Source organism: Rosa chinensis, chromosome 3, assembly GCF_002994745.2.
Source record: "Rosa chinensis cultivar Old Blush chromosome 3, RchiOBHm-V2, whole genome shotgun sequence".
In the NCBI taxonomy this organism is placed as follows: Eukaryota; Viridiplantae; Streptophyta; class Magnoliopsida; order Rosales; family Rosaceae; genus Rosa; species Rosa chinensis.
In genome coordinates, this window is record NC_037090.1 from 24,288,191 (window position 1) to 24,307,810 (window position 19,620).

The following is a 19,620-nucleotide window of genomic DNA, read 5'->3' on the forward strand; positions in this document are numbered from 1 at the left end:
GGCTTGGGTCCACGTGCATGGCGTGATGGTTGCGGGTGTAATTCGCCTTGAATTATGAATTTGGCTTAAAGCATGAATTAGGCTTGTTAGCTGGATTTTTAGGTGTCAACAGATCCAAACCTCAAGAGGGTAAATTGAATTTAATCCTATAAATGACATATAACAACTCAAAAGGAATGGTTTTAAATTAACAAAAACAATAGAAAACATCTTCTCGCTCACTATATTTAACAACGAGATAACTTAAAGTTAAAATGGAGAGTCACATAAGAGTCTAGTGCAGCTATTAAAATTAGTATAAAGCTAAATATGATCTCTAAAACAGCTAAAGAGCCAAAATAAATAGTCTGCTAAAGATGCTCTAAATATGGAGAGTAAGATAAGGCTCTCTATTATTTTGTTTATTTAAACATTCATTTTAAGTTGTTTAATGTAATTAATAAATACATTTAAATTATTTTTCTTTAATTATTAAATAATTGAAATTCAAATCTAATTAAAATAAAGAGAACTAATGCAGACATATTTAAAAGTTGGCTAGCCAAAATGACTTTTTAGCTATTTTGTCTAAAATTTAACTAAAAAATGGCTAGTATTGCTAAAGATGCTCTCTAATAACATTTATAAACAACAACAATCATCTCACTAGCTACTTTTATTCTAGTGAAAGAAGAGTATCATTAAACATTAAGACAAATTAAGTGCTTCCTCTCAAACTAATAAAAGAAACAAAAGATTAATTAAGATGACTAAATTCCATCTCCAAATCTTAGAGTACTATATCTATTCGAACAATATCCAAAGAGCGAGTTAAATTTGTTTTCTTTTTTCCTGGGTGGATTGCCTTGGGATGGAAAATAGTCATGGCTTATGTTGATCAGCCTTCCACCATCCTATTTAGTCTCAGCCAAGGACATAGCTAGCTAGGGTCAAGGAGGGTCAATTAACCTCCTTGACCTTAGCTTTTCTATCATAGATATATTATATTTTTGCTTCACATGTTTGTAAAGTCCTTGTTGACCCTTCTAACTCTTCATATTTCTTTCGCTTTTCATAATTTTTTTTTTTCTAATTTTTGAGTAAAACCTCCATGTGCTTAAGATTTTTCTCCTTTTTCTTTCTTTCTTTATTGAGTATGAATTTTTCACTCAAATGTAAATCCAAACTTGAAAGTTGAAACTAGATTTTTAACTTCCCTTCTTACAAGTTTTGGCTACGCCACTAGTCTCAGCCTTTGGAGATCATGAACGGAGGCCAAAAAAGCAGGTATAGTTTTTCAGATTGCATTCAATGTCTAGATCATTCAAACATATCAGCTTATTCAAAACATATGACACTGCACTTTTAACAACTTCAAGTTGTGCACCAATATAGTTTTGCTTACGCATAGCAAGCTCTGAAAGGCTCACATCTGGAGCAAGGAAGGAATTGCTCTTTAACTTGTTTGTATGAACTTGAAGAATCTGTAGACGGTCCTCTTCGTTAGGAAGACTTATCTCAAGTTGCACCTCAAAACGTCCTAGCCTAGGCCTTAATTAGAACTCTTGATCTATCAAATCCTTTACATTAGTCATCCCAATAACCAAAAAATCATTGAGAGAACCATCCGCACTCCATCATTTTAAGTAATTGGCAGCTCGTAGTCCAAATCATACCAAAATGTCTATCAATCATCACCATCAATTTGTCCTGTTGATGATCCTCATTCACCGCTAATTATTTCAGTTGATTCTATTTCACCATAGCTTTGTTCAGTCAGTCCTCTTTCTTTAAAGAAGGCAAAATTTCATCAATGATTACGACATGCAAACCTTCTTTTTTCCTTTAACCCACAACCCCGGAGTCAACTCAGCATCGATCACTAAATAAGTATTTGATGTTTTCTTCAACCCACCTCCCCAAAACGTCATAGGCATTGGCAAACTTTGGTTCCACCTCGTTCAAAATTATTTCATCCAAAATTTTCCAATTTTACAAGCCATAAGAATTTTTTCAATACCAGGCAGTCCATAGGGCAATCTTTTACATGCTTAAACTCCAAACTTGTCTGTCAGCTCTGATAAAAACAAACAGGAGGAAAAAACACTTTGAAATAGATCCGCAAGCTCACCACTAAAGCCACCGATACCGTGTTTTTCAAGATCAAAAATCCTTTGCTTGAAGAAGAAGGAGGAGGAGGACGACGACGACCATCTCCTAATTTTATTAGAGGCCAAGGATGACCTATTTCTCTTCACTTGATCGATGAAAAGAAGGAGGAGAACACGAACCAACCGGCCATAGTCATGAAAGACAACATAATGATTTTCCATGATAGTAAATTCTATGCAAAACTTATTACTTTATGCTGGCAGATCTGGAAAGCAAGAAATGATACAGTCTTCAGAAATGCTCAGATAAATCCATGCTTAGTGGTAGTAGCTTTGGCTGCTGTACTGGCCAACGTTGGCTCATCAAGTGAATAAGTAGGCAAAGATATTATTCAAAACCAGCTTTCCACTATAAAGTGAAACTCTCCTCTTGCTTGTTCTGTTAAAATAAACTTTGATGGTTATGTAAACAAGTGCTCCGCTGTAGGTGGTTTTGTTATTCGAGATTGTCATGGCAATTCCCTTGTGGAGGCCACCAAAATTGCTGGAATCAGCACAATATCTCTAGCAGAAGCTTTTGCTTTAAGGGTTGGACTTTTATGTGCCCGGGGCCCTAGGAATAAGGCTACAAAAAGAAATGAAGTTGAGGGAGACTCCAAAGTGGTCATTGATGGCGTCAACAGAGTCATTCTATCCTTAGAGATTGATAAAGATCATCCAATATATCATACCATTGCCACCTCTTTTGCTTCTGTTAGTTTTAAACACATATTTAGTTAAGCAAAGTTTGTCACAGATTTTGTTGCCAATCTAGGATGTAACTATGTAAATGGTTCAACTTGGACCAATATGGTTCCCAATGAGGCATCAAGAGCCTTACTATTTGACAATGTAAATTGTGGTTACTTAAGAGGCTTCCAAATCTAATTTATAGTCTTTTCTTATAAAATAAAAAAATAAAAATAAAAAGACAACACAACGATTTTCTCTTGAGTTTGATTTTCTAATGGATTAACCTTTCAAGATAACCTAATATGTGTGTGTGTGTGTGTATAAACTTGTGTGTGTAAACCATAATTAATTAAGTTGTAGCCTTGAAGAAGAAGAAACACAGCTGGCGGGTCCAGATGGATCTAGCGAATGCGTTTTCTTTTGTAGACGTTGTATAGAATACCTAAAGGGTCTTTTGGGAGCCTTTTTTTTTTTTTGGGTCAATATATGCTCACTCAAATTTATTTGGTTCTAATTGGACCTCCAAATTTGCTATGTGGACCTCCCATACTTAATACATCTCTAATCTACTTTTTAAAATACTTGAAAAACTAAGTAGACCTCCTTATTTATACCAAAATTCCCTTGAACATGAGATACAACAATCTGTTACTCTACTTTTTATCTGTATCTTCAACCATGAGAAGAAGAATGAATCAAAATCACATGATATTGCTTTCTCATGAGTAGGTCTCTCCTCCACCAAAATTAATCAGAGATTTGGTTCTCGATCTTAATATGTTGCTGGAATCCCTTTGAATTTGCTAAAAGAAGGATTTCAAGGGTTTTGGGTTGGAAGATTGAATAACAATTAAGTAATTACTATGCCAAAAAGGCCTTCAGACGACACACTTCAGACGACATAAGTTTTGTTTTATGTTGTCTGAGTTTTTCAGACGACATAATTTTTTTTTCTGTCGTCTGAATATACACTAAAACCATACTGGTTTAATTTGGAAAAATGGTGAGCATTCAGACAACACATTTGTGTAGTTGTAGAAGGTGGTGATTTCCTATCTCAAATTTGGATAAATGGTGAGCATTCAGACAACATATTTATGTAGTTGTAGAAGGTGGTGATTTCCTATCTCAAATTTGGAGGGATATCCAAAAATTGATTTGGTACTTTTCCCTCTCAAATAACCAAGCCCTAGTTGACTAGAAAATATTGTGACATTCAGACAACATTTAAATGTTGTCCGAGTGTGGAGCTTCTTTTAAAATTTTCTAATTATTTTGACAAAACCTCTGTTTGAATTTTCAGAAAAAACGCTAAGCGGCTAAGTTAAAAAATTTTAAAGAAGCGCGGGGGAGGAAAAACTCATTCCCACACTTAAACATATTTGGATTGACTTCAGATAGCCCTAACACTATTCGACCAAACCCCCTTTCCTCCTCTTCATTCTCCGCCTCCAACTAATACCCTCCTCTTCGTTCTCTCTCTAAAACCCGCTTCGTCTCTCTCTGTAATTGACGAAGATGAAGACTATGCAGCCGCACGACAATTTCTTACGGGAGACAATGGAGCCTCCCCAGTCGCCAAACCTTAGCTCCGGCAAGCCTCCAAGGAGAAAAGTGCCTCCGCCTTCAGATCTAACTAGACCGCCTTGGATTCAAAGCCTTCGCCGGCGGCCAAGTTGAATAGTACGTTGCCACCACGGCCGCCGCCATCAAATCCTCTCAAACGGAAGCTTGGGATGATTCCTAAGAACTCCGTCCATGGAGCCTTAATTTGATTCCAGTGTCCAGGTACTACTCTATTTCTTGATTGACCTAAATCTTTTCGTCAGAAACCTTCCCTTCACTGTTGATAGTGCTCAGCTAGTTGAGCTCTTCGAAGGTGCTGGGAGTGTTGAGATGGTCGAGGTATGGTTTTGCTTTTCGTTCGAAATTTCGCATCTTTTTGTGAATTGACTGAAGATAAATTGTGGGTTCATTGTTTCTTGGGATTAATGGAAACATTTTAATGGAATTTACAGGTTATGCATGATTGCAAGACTACTGGGAGAAGCAGAGGATTTGGGTTTGTGTCTCACCATTTGGGATCACGAAATTTCGGTAACTAACTTTTTTGTGCAAGCTCAAGTAATGTTAGTCCTATAGTGACTCAACAAAATTGCATTATGAAATTTGTAGAGGATTGCCAAATTGCTTAGTCTAAATGTTTGAACTACATTGAGATTGAAAGATTTCAGTGGTGCTTTTGAAAGCGCGGAGCTTTTGGTGATTCTGTGCAATGATGAATTTATGAGAAAACGTAACAAGGAATGGAGAGACGAGGACGGTGCTACTGGTGTTGTTTCCAAGTCCAAGCATGTGCCTGGTCTTAAGATTCCAAATGTAGGAAGTTGTATTTTTGTCTTTACTTTTTAAGATGGTTAGTAAGTAAAGGTGTAAAGGATGTATTTTTTTGGAGATGAATGTGTTTTTCCGTGCTCCACCATCTAGAACCTCCGATTATCCCGGTGATGTTTGGTGAGTCTGTGAGTTGTTTTGATAAAGCTGATTTCTCATGATAAAGCTGTTTTGATAATAAGGGAAACTGAACTGCCTAGGCCTATATGAAGAAACTGAAATTTTTTTGTTATAAGTTCTGTAAGATGTCCAGAATCTCCTTATTTAAATTTTATTGCTCTATTATAGTGACCCCTATTAACCTAGTAACTACATAGCTTCAATATTGAGGATCTAGTCATGGGCAGATGGTTTTATTTGCATTTGTCAGTCTTTTGTAACTAAAGTCAGCAACTAAATAGATGATAACAGTTCTGAGTAACTCTCTTTCCAGCTACTTTGGATAATATTAGTTGCTTCATGTGTTGCTCTTGTTATTCAGTCTCTAGCAGCCAATCTTGGGGTAGTCACAGGCAAGTGATATGGCAATCAGTTTTACTTCATTCTTTATTTATGTTTTGAGAATAGCTAGTCATTTTGCTCAGATTATCATCTCAATTGTTATTTTTAAATCGTAGGAAAGCATTTGGCTGAGCACTGTAGAGCTAAATATCCTAAGAAAACAAACTTCATCCTTTGGGTTCTTGCTGAGATTTCTATAGTTGCATGTGACATTCCTGAAGGTAAGTTTTCTCTTTTCGGGTGTTGGTATCATTTCAGACAAATTAGAAGCAACTGGGTCTTTATTTTTTTGTTTTGTTCTTGTTCATAGAACCCTTGCTTGGTGTGATACATAACAGCTATAGCTTCTGGTATTAGAATTTCTGCTGCACAATTTTACTTTACAAATCAGATCTCAAATAACCATTTCTAGATGTTCAATCTTTGCTATAATCCAGTATTTCTATTGTATATATGATAAAGCAATTAGTTTGTTTTTATTTGGGGGGCTACAAGGTGATATCATTGCTGCAACCTTGGACCTTCAAAAAATGATGGGGTTCCTTGAAAAGGAAACCACTTGGGAATTTTAAAAATGTTGCTGCTTGTTCTATCATATTTTGGAGTGCTTTTACATTCTTCTTGTCTCTAATAATGTACATATATATGATATTTATTGGTTCAGATCCGCCTACAACTGTGTTTGATGGGTGGCTTCAGTGGGCTGCTGACATCCTACAGTACAGTTCCAAGTCCAGGTTCATTGTTGTTTTATTTTCCTGAAGAGGGTAGTATTGGGAACCAGGGAATTTGATTAGAGGATTTAGAGAAGTTGAGAAGATTTCTTATATCTGTCTTTTGTCAGAATGGTCATTTGATAATTGCTTTTCAAGTCTGTTGCGCCAAGCTAACCTAGGTCTTTCTGGGACCTAAACACTACTTATAATAGGAATTCTTTATGGAAAATGGTTGACAGGTTAGCCTGTATTCAACTGTATATTTACTTTTATTGTAGGTGTTCAGATTGCTTTTTGATGTTTACAGCAAAGAATGGAGTACTTAATTGTTTTAGGTTCCATAATTCTTGAGCTGCTTAAGGCTCGTTAAGTTAATGGAAACAATATTATTCAGTAACTTATTGGTATAGTTGGTTCACATGGAGAGGCAAAACAGAGTTATAAATCGTTCTGGATGACCTTTGCTTTCTTATGTTTGGGAGTGGAGGGTTATGGTGAATTAATCAACACTTGGTTGTTTGAATAACTTTTATATTGATGCTTATTATTTATCATATACACGAAACGTCTCCTGCGTGTTTGAACTTTGAACCATTATGAGTGTTTGGTTAAAAGTTCAAATATGTGCTTTATATTACCTCAAAACAAACCTATATTTTTCTTCAGGTCCCTAAAAACTGCAGTTTTTCTTCATCGATGTCAGGAAGGTCCCGCCCAGCTGCTTTAGCGGTGTCTTTCTCATGTTGGTGTGAGGCTTTGAGCTTTGACTAGTTTCACTTTGCTCTGAAAGTGAAGGGCCGCTGGACATTCTTTTGAGGTTTGTTAGAGGCTAATTTTCTAGTGACTTCTTTTCCCCTCTCGAGTCTGCGCCATCTTGGTTGCAAGAATAGTGAATTTTATAATTTGCAGTTAAGTTGTGTTTCAAGATCTACCATTTACTTTGTATGGATGCGGTTTTTGTATACAAAATGCTCTGTTTTTGTATCACAGTTTTGTTAAAAGAAGTAAATTATTTTGGATATATGGCCAAGTAGGGTACCTAGCCATACTTAATGGTATATAGTGTCATTATATGATGAACTAGATTTACATAGTTGATCAGAAGTTGGGATTTTTTGTCTAATTCTTCAAGTCAATTACCAGCCTTAAAGTACTAATTCGGGTATTGCTGTTTTACCTCCACAAATGCAAATGTTTATGGGTTTAGTTATGCAATATGAAGTTTTCACTGAAAAGGGTTGTGACAGGAAGCAAATTAGTAAACCTGTATTGGTGATGGTAGCTTAGCTTTTTGGTTTTAGATAACCTCGGAAATGAGCTAGCTTTCAACATTCTTTTTGGTCTTTCTATCATCCATCTTCCCCTAGATTTACTTAGTAATTCCTACAGTACCTCAAAACCTTCAGATAAGCACTTGTAATTGTAAAAGGCATGTTAGGCTATGTTAGTTTTGACTTGCGTAGCAACTGCTGGGTTTTTTTTTGTTTTGCTTAGGTGGTGTTTTGTCTATAGCATCACCTCAGTTATTTCCTTTTACTGAAACTACACGTGTGAAAGTTTATCTAATTATATTTAGTGTGGCTATACTAACTCATAGTTTAATAACATCAATAGCTCAGAGTATGTGATAGTTATCTAGACATAAATGTACTAAAAACACTAGCAAATATAACTTCATTCTATGTGCATATTATCTGCAGGGTTATGCATATTTACTCACACAGCCCGGAATACCTTCCGTTTTCTATGACCACTTCTATGATTCGGGTGATTCAATTCATGATCAGATTGTGAAACTGGTACAGCAGTGTAGCTAGGTAGTTCCTGTATTAACTTGTGTCTAGTAGATTCTTCATTCATTAAGCATTTGGACTTGTCTGCAGATTCAGATTAGTAGATATGGGACATTTTGAACTGATCGATGCTCATGATTAGGTTGTGTACATAAGACAATGGTGGATTAATAGAAATTGCAATGAATGATTTTGGATGTGGGTTTCATACTTTCATGAATGGGCAATTTTAATTTCCAGAATGCATGCATACCAATTGTAACAGGGGACTACTAATATGTGTTATCTCAAATTGCAAGCTACAACAAAAGCACACCAAAATGTGTGGTTGCAGCTGCACAAAAACAACACAAAACCCAATTGGAATTCTATTGTCCTTTTGGCATTGGTACAATAGAAAATTGCAAGCTACAACAAAAGCACACCAAAATGTGTGGTTGCAGCTAAACAAAAACAACACAAAAATCAAATAGAAGTTTATTGTCTTTTTGGCATTGGGACGACAGAAAATTGTAGTCTAAAGGGCAAAACAACAACATAAGTTAGACGAAAGTGTTGGCTAAAACGTATAATAACAACAAATAAGTGTGGTTGGAATCAATCACAGACAATATAAAAAGACCTCATAAAAGACCTTTCACACAATACTTAAGTGTCGTATGTATGTACCCTAGAACGACACTTAATTGTTCTCTGATGCTCTTTACGACCACATATAATTGTCGTTTAAAGTAAATTAGCACAACCTTTAAATGTTGTTGTATGAGAGAAGACACTACATAAGAGTCTTCATATTTCTTATTTAAGGGCATTCAGACCACACAAATAAGTCTTGCAAATATGCTTCACACAATAGTATTTAAAAAATACTGTGGTTGTTTTGTTTATCAGACAATACAAAACTGTTGTTTGAATGCTTTTAAAGAAACAGATCACAATGTTCCCAAAATGCAAAACTCATCAGACGACACAAGACTTTTATTTTTTTATGTCGTCTGATGCCCCCAAGAGACGACACCGTACTAGACGACACATTTTTGTTCGTTCAGACGACAGAACAGTTCTGTCGTCTGATGCACTTTTTGGCATAGTTAACTATATCATAATATTCAATGAATTTAGTTTAAGAAAAATCCAGATCAGATTGATGAATTTACTTTTGTATTGAGTGATAATTATTATTTTACTTAATTGTTTTATGTAAATCATAAACTATATAGGCAATATATCGAAATTCTGGCAAAAAAAATTAATTAAATGTTATATTTGGGGAGGTAAGAAGAGTATTTTTTTAAAATTTTTTTTTTTCATTTTCTCTCTTTGTCCTTATTTGTTTTTTCATATGACATGACAAAGTCTGTTAATAATTAAAAAAACTTGGAGGTCCAAATATCAAATTTGGAGGTCCAACTAGAAGCACCCAATTTATTTTATTTTTCAGAAGATAATTGTTTTATACATTGTCTTTAGCCTAGATGAAAGCTGGAAGACTATAATAGAGTTTAAAATCATAAATATGCAACTAGCTAGCTAGTTTGTGTCTTCAATTTTTGTGTTTCATTCAGTTAAATCATAACTTTCACACTACTTCATTCTGATCTGTATAATATTTCACTCGTTAGTTCATAAGTGATGTTTATATGTGTCTGTTGTAAATCGATTAGGCAAATCTATCTCAGCTGCCATTTCAATACGATTACGTTCACCTTCAATGTGCTAGAGTAGTATTTACATGCACACATTAGCTTATCGCACTCATCCTCCAACCCCAAAACTAAAGCCTTCTTATTGAAACACAAGGGGAGAGGAAGGGTTTTATACACTATGATCCCTAAGATGCGCCACGTCAAAGCAGAGTGAACGGGTGACCAACATCTTTGTGCCCACAAGTACTGCATAAGTGAAGCGAGGAAAAAATAGCCTAGGCTTATCATCCCCGGCCGGCAGAGTCGGAAGAGCAGCCCGTACCTCGGCAGATTCCAAGGAATAGTTTAGTCCATCTCCGATTCTTCTCCAGCAAAAGACTAGGCTGGGCTTGGATTCGACACTTGGATCAGTCTAGCTCCAAAACGTTGGTTGGTGTAGGGTAAGTCTGTTCATCTTACTCAGCATCTTAGTCTTCAGTTGTTTCCCATTTGATTGCATGTCATTAGTTTTCTTTCTGTGCCGTCCTATTAGTGTACATGGTGTCTCGTATTGTTCCGCAATTCTGTTGCTGTACAAGAATTCGATCAATGATCAGGTTTGTGTAGTAGCTACTTGGAAAAGTGAACTGATTGATATACATGATGGCAAAAAAAGCTTATTGTTATCAAAGAACTACTTTCATGACGAAAGCAGTAGATGTATAATGTGAAATTTTATGATCAAGCATGGTTTTTGGCCTCTGATATCTGCTGTTTCCTTGAAATTATCCTTAATTTACATTTTCCTTTATATGCAGCCATGTAATATACCCTTGTTTTCAAGATAAGGAAGGCATCCTTCCCGATCAACAGAGATTGATTTTTGCCGGTTATCAATTGGAAGATGGTAGAACTCTTGCAGATTATAACATCCAAACAGAGTCACTCTTCACCTGGTTTTGAGGCTGTGGGGAGGAACTATGATTAAGGTGAAGACTCTTACCGGGAAAGAAATTGAGATTGATATTGAACCGACTGACACCATTGACTGAATCAAGGAAAGGGTTGAGGAGAAAGAGGGAATTCCTCCGGTGCAACAAAGGTACTTTTTTCTCCTTCTCAGATTCAATCTATCGAAAGTTATAACTTACTTGAACTTGAGTTATGTCTGGTTTTGTACTTTTATCTAGCATCAGTATGCATTACATGTTAATAAAGTGAACTCTTAGTTTAGTTATTTTTCATGCCTTATATCATCCATGCAAATATAACATTGTTTATGCTTGCTGCCTATGGAGTTTCTATGAATTGAAGAAGAAATATGATTGATCTTTTCCAGAAATTTGGTTGCAAAATGTGGCAGTGAGTAATGCATTGGTTAGTTAGGTTTTCTTTCACCACTATCGTAAGTTGTATCAGCATTGGCTCATTCTTTACTTCAGAAAGGCTCTTATGGTTTTCTGTAGAACTAGATCTGTTCAGTGGCCAACATTATCTTGACCACTGAAGGTTGGTCGACTTATGGTTGACTTTGCTTCAATTCCTGTTTGGAAATATTAGCTGCTCCGCCTCCGTATCTTGGTTACCATATAATTGGTGCATCTCTCTATATACAAAGCGAGGAGGCCTTTAGAGTTCATTATTTGGTCAAATTTTTGAACTTCCGATATTGCCCTTGATATTTCCCACGATTTACAGAGTAACAGAAAGGGGACTGATGGTTCTGGCTTTTGCTGCACAGAAAAAACTACTTCTGTCTTTTAATTCGAGGCAGAGGAAAGAGTTTAGAGCGGTAGGGTTGAATAATTATGGGTCTTGGGTATTGGAGATTGATGATTAGGGTTCTTGATGGGAGAGATTATTAGGTGAAAGAGTGATTGAGGAGCAAAAAAATGCGAAAGCCTTTCAAGGATTCGCTTAAGGCGCTTGAAGCTGATATTCAGTTCATTTCTGTCTGTTGATTACATGGATTGATTCTGGGTCATACCAAAGTTTGTTTATTTGTCATGATTTTGATGGAAATTGGTAATCTTGGGAATTTGATCTGTCTAGTTTTGCTTTCGTAATTTTAGTTTGTTGTATCTTTCATGCAAGATTAGCTTTATAGTTTTTACAGGTTGAACATCTGGGTAATTGTGTAGATGATTCTGCTCTAAACTCACAATTCACAATTGCTTATGAATTGTGGGTGAATTCTATAAAGGAGTGAAAAGTTGATTTGTGCTGATAAAAAAGAGTATTAGAAGGGTTTGAGGAATTGAGCTTACTTCAGCCACAGACAAACATGCTATGATTTTGTATTATAATTCATATCATTTTACAATCTCATTAAAAGTATCCTATTTCAATTACAATATGAAACAGAAATCCATTCAGAAGCCAAAATCAGAACAGTCATCTAGAGTCGATGTGTGGTAATTTTCTTTTAGTTCTTGCTAATAGTTTTTTCCAAGTGCTGTGTAAGTTAACTACGACTAAAGTGATCCATGGAATTCGAACCATTAGTCACTTATTGTTTGTTGGGGTTATAGGCTGTCCATATGTTGTATATATGTTGATTCATGACTTAGTAATTACTCAAGAAGTGTGATAACTGGGGTAAGGTGAACATATATATAAAATCAGAAAGCTAGCTTACTAATTATGTTTTTGTTTTTCATGTTTGTTAGATTTGAAAGGTCTAGACTTCAACCATGCTCCATTTTTACCAGGTTGGATCTGAAACCATGAGTCCTCACATGTTTCTTCATGTTTATGCTTTCAAATGTAGAGATTTGAAACCATGCGTCCTTTTTTTGTTGAGTCACACAGAACTTCCCTTTTGATTGATCTCTGGATATGCAACTACAATGTTTTGACCTGAATGAGTAGTTCTTTTTGTAGGCAGTGGAGGGGAAAAAAAAAAGATATGATTTTCTGTTTCCAGATTTATAGCAGATGTTCTGTTGGATTTTGCATCGATTGTATATTTTGTTCACTGTTGTGAAACTATATGGCTGTTGCATGATCTAAGTTTTGAGAATTTGTATTTGAAATAAGTGGTACAGTTAACTATCTCTTATATAGAGGAAACTGTTTTCATATCCATTACAGAATTTTGATTAATGAATGACATGAGTCTTTGGATAACAGAACCATTAAAAACTTTAGCATAATGTCATTCTCCTAGAACACTATATAGAGGAAAAATATTAAACACTTTGAATCATATAGGTCTGAATTAGGGCTGTCACTCGGTCGGTTCGAATCGGTTATAGGTATTACCAACTTCAAAACCAAAGCTTTCGGTTTCAAAACTGAGCTACCAATTACCAACCAAAATTTTCGGTTTTTAATTATATCTACCAAATTCGGTATTTCGGTTTTCGGTATTATCAACTTTAGAATAACTAATTCTTTATAATATAAATTAGAATGAACAAAACTAGGTTTTTGAATTTTATAGTCATAAACGTTGTATTCATCTACTAATTATAACTTTCTTTTGTATATATGGCATCAAGTTTTAGCAATTTTCAATAAAACTAGGTTATTTAACCATCTTTGACTAGGTTACTTAAAATACATGTACTATTAATGTAGTATATGTAGTAATGTTCATACTATTATAAAAGTTTTTTTGTTTATTTCTTAATATACATGTATGTGTATTGAAAATTGTAGTATATAAATCTAATATTTAGATAATCGGTAGATTCGGTATTTACCAAAACCAAACCAACTTTTTTGGTAATTTTCGATTTCAGTTTTATTGGTCTCGGTTACTAAAAAGTCGGTTTACCAAACCTAAAACATCGGTTGGTATTCGATCGGTTTGGTAATTACCAAACCAAGTGGCAGCCCTAGTCTGAATCAATAGAGTCAAAGATTCTTATCATATATACCTGCTAAGATAGAAGAGAAGCTGTCTAGAAATTTAATCTGATCGGTTACTCTAATACTGTCTAGAAATCTAATCTGATCGGTTACTCTAATACTGTCAAGAAATATAATTCTATATATTTTTTGTTAAACACTACATGGAAATAGGCAACTGCTGAAAATAAAAAGAAAATACTTTCCGTTACTATGATTGAACTCATGGAAATACAATTGCTTAAAGAAACTACTTTGAGTTTCTTGAATTTTGCCCCAATTAAATTTTGCTGTACTTTTGCAAATTGGGTCAAGCTGTTTAAATTTCTTGATTGATTATTCGCAGGTACCAGCTCTGGAGCACAATGTAAAGATACAAAAATGTACTAGCAGTGGCTCTTTATGTGCGAAACTGGATTGTGCTAACAGCAGCCATTCAATTGCTGATGAAGGTACTTTTGTCAATACTAATAAGTCTGAAAGATTGGGGAAAGAGGTTCCACTGAGTAAAGCTTTGATTTGGGGAGGTAGGAGTAAGAGGAAAATGAAAAATGTAATGAGAAGCAAGGCAAGAAGCAGCTCCTTATTTGAAAAATAGTTGCGAATTCTGACTGTTGTATAAGTGGTTGAGTAATTCTGACTGTTGTGCCTTTAACCACATAAAAAAGATGGACAATATAAATAATCATGATAATTGAAACAAAAGTTAATCGCACACGTGAGCAATGCACTTCCGCACGCGCGTAAGCGTGTGTAGGAAGGCTAGTATGCTCATCAACTTGACAACTGTTTGGGATATCACCTGTATTTTGATTTTAATAGCCTAAGAATACTTGCTAGAATAAAGTTTTATTAAGCAGCATGATTGCTGCATTGTTATTATTGTCTTATTAATAGCTTCACTTGTTTATAGTACCGGCCAATTTTCAAGAGATCAGCATCTAATGAGTTTTAAATCTCTGCAGGCTGATTTATGCTGGCAAGCAGCTTGGAGATGACAAAACTGCTAGACTACAACATTGAGGGTGGCTCTGTCCTTCATTTAGTGCTTGCACTACGTGGTGGTAGCCTATAGATTGTATCATAGTATTGTATCTATTAATGTTCAGGCAAACTCTTTTGTGAAGGCTTTATCGAGTCTTGATACTCCAAAACATCTGAGTTGCATGACAAGTGGGTTACTTTGGACATAAGTATCGGTGTTACATATTGCACTCTACCGTTCTGCTCTATTATGTTCACTGTAATGCTCCGGTGCTTTTACTTTATACAAGCTTAGCTTCACTTGGGCAACTAATTTTATCAATCCTGATTACAATTGTTTTCTGCTTGTGGATATTCTATAAAACTTGGTGACATGTACTCCATATGCTACTTGTGTGTCTGGAAATTAGATGAAGTATATACCTTTCAGAAGGAATGTGATAATTCTACCTAGTGTATCTATCTAAGAAGGGAACTGTTATCATACTTGAAAAGTCAATCTACACTCTTTCCAAACCGGCTGTTTAGAGTTGAAAGCGTGTGATTTAGAATTCACATTCTCAGAGATGGTAAACTGAAATGATTCGACAATGGAATTATAATAGTATAGTAATCAGGGCGATTGAAGTCACACAGCTCTGTTGTTAACTTTTGGTTAATAACGATCTAAAGTTGGCCTAGATGAGGTTACAACTTGGCACAAGACAGAACATGTTATTTTAAGAATGGTGAGAATGATTGTAGATGGTAGCACAGAGAGGAAACATAACATTCATTGTATCAAATTTGAAATTAGAAATTTAAATCGACTGCTCATGGTCATTTTCAGAAATAGACTAATAGAGCTGAACTTTTATTTGGAGAAGTTGGTCATGCTCTCTCACACAAGCAGCATACATTTTTAACAGCATTTGCATCTCTGTATAACACATTATATTACAAGCTTTGCATTTTTTTTCTTCAGGCACAGAAATCTTCCAGCTTTGGAACTAATCCTTCTTGAAACCTAGAAATTCAGCAACACTAACTATCAGAACCACTGACCACGTTGAGTGTGACTTGTCCCCTTTTTCCTTCCACCCAGTTTTCCAGCTGGTTGCAGAAAGATGGGAAAGACAACCAAGTCAAGCTTGGGTGGAAAGACTTCCACACAAGTGTCATCGTTCACCTTGTCAATCTCATAACCTAGAAGAGTAGGTCAGTGTGTCTGAAGTATTGCCTAAGCCAGAAGACTTCAAAGTCAATCCAACTACAAATCTCAGAAATTTGAATGCGATACCTATCAGAACTCAATGTACTGAAACACTTGATGGAACCTCACAGCACGCATCTACTTTCTTTGCGTCTTATTTTTCCTGATAATTACAGAGAGATAGGAGAAGACTTGAAAGTCAAGCCAATCCCAGATTATCTCATGGAGGCATTCTTCTGTTTTTTTTTCCCCAATTCCAAGTACCTTCTAAAAGCCACCACAACCATCAACACTTAGTTAAAGCCCTCACTGCATTTGTGCTTGTGTCTAAAAATTTATTAAAAGAAATGACAAATTTTTACCTCCATCTCTTCCTTTTGCTAAGGAAGAAACTCCAAACTCATGGAGGCAATTTCTCCATTTCCTACATGTATATGACTGCCAGACTGAGACAGTCACAACCAAGTCTTCCGAATACGCCAAAAATACACCAGATTAAGGCAATTTCTCCAGACTGAGACGTCTATTATTGCTTTGAATGCATTGACTCATTCATTCTCAAATACACCACAAAAAACTATAAAGAAAATAAATTGTTACAATTGCAGCTATCAAAATAATTGATCATGAGAAAAACCTCTTTCCCAGCGTCTCATTTTTCTTGGAAGTTGCCCATCGATAGAGATGAAGGACTTCAAAGTCAAGCCTGGTACAGATATTATGGACGCATTTTCCAATTCCATGACCTATTAAAATCCACCACCAGTCCACAACCATTACCAGTTCTCAATTATCACTTTCCCACACTACATTTGTGCCTGCGTCTAGACCTTTGCTTAAAACATGCCAACTCTGTTCCTCCATTTCTTCCTTTTCTTATTCACTAACCTCATCCCCGCAGTTCACAGCAACTGTATTGAAGCCGAGAAACAATCATTGCTCCGTTTCAAGAAAAGTCTTGAATTTAATTCTTCCAAATCCACCAAGCTTATCACATGGAATTCGAGTACTGACCGCTGTTCTTGGCTCGGTGTAACTTGCAGCACCAATGGGTGTGTTGTCGGACTTGACCTCAGCCGGGAGTTTGTCTCATCCAGCATTGACAATTCCAGCAGTCTTTTCCAACTTCAACACATTCAGAGCCTCAATTTAGCCTATAACAACTTCTATGGCTCTTCAATTCCATCTGCAATTGGAAAGCTTGCAAATTTGAGGTATTTGAATTTTTAAGGGCAGCTAATTTTTCTGGGCAAATTCCCATTGAGGTTGCATGCTTGAAAAGGTTGAAGGTTCTTGATGTCTCTGACAATGACATTTCCGAGGATGGGGGGTTAAAATTTGAGAAGCCGCAAACTCCCATTGAGGTTGCATGCTTGAAAAGGGTGAAGGTTATTGATCTCTCTGACAATGACATTTCCGAGGATGGGGAGGAGCCGAATTTAGGCACTTTAATCCAGAACCCTACAGAGATTACAGAGTTAAATCTTGATGGTCTAGACCTATCAGCTGAGGAATCTGACTGGTACCAAACCATATCATCTTCACTTCGAGAGCTGAGGGTGTTTATTTGGACCTTGGTCCTAATTTTAGTATGTTTAAGAGCCTTAATCCTTTGTTTTGTCCAGAAGTAAGTTGAATTGATTGTGCTGTCAATCTTATCTGCCAGCCTGGGTCTTATGTACTGAGTCGGTTCTCCCTTCCCTTCCGCTTTGCTACTACTTATCTGTACTGGCCTCTGTTGCCATTCTACTTAATCAAATGAAATATAAAGCTTTTCCAATTTCTTTCAATTTTTCTTCTATTCTCTGTATGTTTCCAGTTCTAGGTACTTAATATCTGGTATCAGAGCCTTGCGCTCATGCCAAAGCCGAAAGGCGGTGGTGGTCCGTCCTCCGGTAACGGCGACGGAGTTGGATTATCTCGCTCAGCAATCGCTGTGTGGAGGAGATTCGTGCTGCTCAAGAGTCACTTGGTGCTCAAAATGATGAAATCCAGGGTAGAAACTCTGAGATGCAGGATCGGTTGCTTCATCATCAGCTTCGGCTTGCTTCTTTACGACCGGAGACCGATCCAAATTCACCGAACAATCTTCGTTTTGGCTCTCTACCTATCTCTGAAGCAGGTACCCAAGGATTTCTTTCCTCAGAACCTCTTCCAATAGCTGGCGTGGGAGCATTAAGCACTATGTCTGAAGGGGCTCCTACTGGGTTGAGAGCAGCGATACGATCGATAATGTCAAAGCCAAGATCCAGGTACTCTCTTTTTGTTGGAATTAATGTACTTTCTCCTTCATTCTAGAGTTTTCTCTTTAGCTCTTGATTTAACTTTATGAAGTAGTTGGTTGTTGTAACAGCCTAAGTTAATGTTGTATTAGAGTTCTAATGAGTCTCTTCTGTCCTCTAGATAGAAATGTCTAGAGTCCTAAGCTGCTATAAATTAAGCTTTGCTGGTGTAATGCTTTGAACATAAAAAAAAAAATCAATAGCAGTTCAAGAGCTCTGCAGTAGCAACTCATAAACCAAAATTCCTTTTGTCTCAATAAACACTCTGTTTTTCCAGATTTCCTATTCCCATCTTTTTCAATCCAACAAATTGGTATCAGAGCGGGTTCGTTCATATTGGGCATTCCCTATATCAACCTGCCAAGATGTCTCCTAAAGAAACCACTCCAGTTTCATATTCTTTTCTTCCCATCTTTGGTGGACAAAACTATGATTTCTGGAAAGTGAAGATGACAAAACTCTGCTTTGGTCTGAAGGGCTTTGGAAGATCGTTGAGAAGGGCTTCACTGAACCAGAAGATGAGAATCAACTTTCAGCTGCACAAAGAGAAAAATATGAAGCAGATGCAATGACAGATGCCAAAGCTCTCTCAAAAATTCAAAATGCAGTCACCAACGAAATCTTTCCAAGAATAACAAGAGCCAACACAGCAAAGGAAGCTTGAGAGATTTTGGAGAGGGAGTTTCAAGGTGATAGCAAGGCAAGGACCATCAAGCTTCAGTCTTTACGCAGGGAGTTTCACAATCTGAGGATGAAAGAATCTAAATGCATCCAAGATTACTCTTCTAGAGTAACTGAAGTTGTCAATCAAATGAGAACCCTTGGTGAAGACATGTCAGACCAGAAGGTAGTGGAGAAGATCTTGATCAGCTTACAGAGTTGTATCTTGATTCAGTAGAGATATCAGGACAGGGGAGTGACTGGTGCGAAGCCATATCATCTTCACTGCCAAATCTGAGGGTGTTGAGCTTGTCTTTTAGTGGTCTTTCAGGCCCCATATGTGACTCCCTTGCAAAGCTTCAATCTCTGTATGAGATTGACTTGGGAAATAACTCGTTCTATGCTCCGGTTCCAAGATCCTTTGCCAATTTTTCAAACTTGACTTCCTTGAGTCTCTTTTAGGGCTGTCAATTCCGACACGACCCGATAACACGACTCGAAACCCGCACGAAATAAAGCGGGTTGAACCCGCACGATTAAAAAGCGGGTCAGCCGTGGGTCAACCCGCCATGACCCATTTAATAAATGGGTTGGCCACGGGTCAACCCGCCAACACGAAGTGAACCCGTATAACCCGATTATGTTATACTTCTTCTTGAAATTTTGGACGTTAGGAGTATTTGATCATAGGATTAGACAATTTGAAATATTTTGCTTTATAATTATTGGATTTAATAATTTATATTATTTGTCTTGTGGAGTTTTTAGTGAATTTAATCACTTTATGCATTTTTTT

At 36.4% G+C, this 19,620-nt stretch overlaps 2 protein-coding genes across 2 annotated transcripts; both read left to right on the forward strand.

Moving 5' to 3' along the window:
• Nucleotides 1–16,273: 16,273 nt before the first annotated feature.
• Nucleotides 16,274–19,399, forward strand: LOC112193562. Its single transcript, XM_024333752.2, has 2 exons — nucleotides 16,274–18,134; nucleotides 18,442–19,399. The coding sequence occupies exons 1-2, from the start codon at nucleotides 17,893–17,895 to the stop codon at nucleotides 18,734–18,736; spliced, it is 537 nt and encodes a 178-aa protein (XP_024189520.1). The 5' UTR covers nucleotides 16,274–17,892; the 3' UTR covers nucleotides 18,737–19,399.
• On the forward strand, nucleotides 16,726–17,867 carry LOC121052295 (receptor-like protein 7). The gene is made up of 3 exons (XM_040517009.1): nucleotides 16,726–17,096; nucleotides 17,165–17,404; nucleotides 17,702–17,867. Exons 1-3 carry the CDS (start codon nucleotides 16,726–16,728, stop codon nucleotides 17,865–17,867), a joined length of 777 nt encoding a protein of 258 aa, XP_040372943.1.
• Nucleotides 19,400–19,620: the final 221 nt, after the last annotated feature.

Coding starts and splice junctions, on each gene's coding strand:
- LOC121052295 (XM_040517009.1), top strand. CDS start 16,726: ATGCCAACTCTGTTCCTCCATTTCTTCCTTTTCTTATTCACTAACCTC. Junction 17,097..17,164: donor GGAAAGCTTGCAAATTTGAG/GTATTTGAATTT, acceptor ATGCTTGAAAAG/GTTGAAGGTTCTTGATGTCT. Junction 17,405..17,701: donor TCAGCTGAGGAATCTGACTG/GTACCAAACCAT, acceptor GTATGTTTCCAG/TTCTAGGTACTTAATATCTG.
- LOC112193562 (XM_024333752.2), top strand. CDS start 17,893: ATGCAGGATCGGTTGCTTCATCATCAGCTTCGGCTTGCTTCTTTACGA. Junction 18,135..18,441: donor ATGTCAAAGCCAAGATCCAG/GTACTCTCTTTT, acceptor CTGTTTTTCCAG/ATTTCCTATTCCCATCTTTT.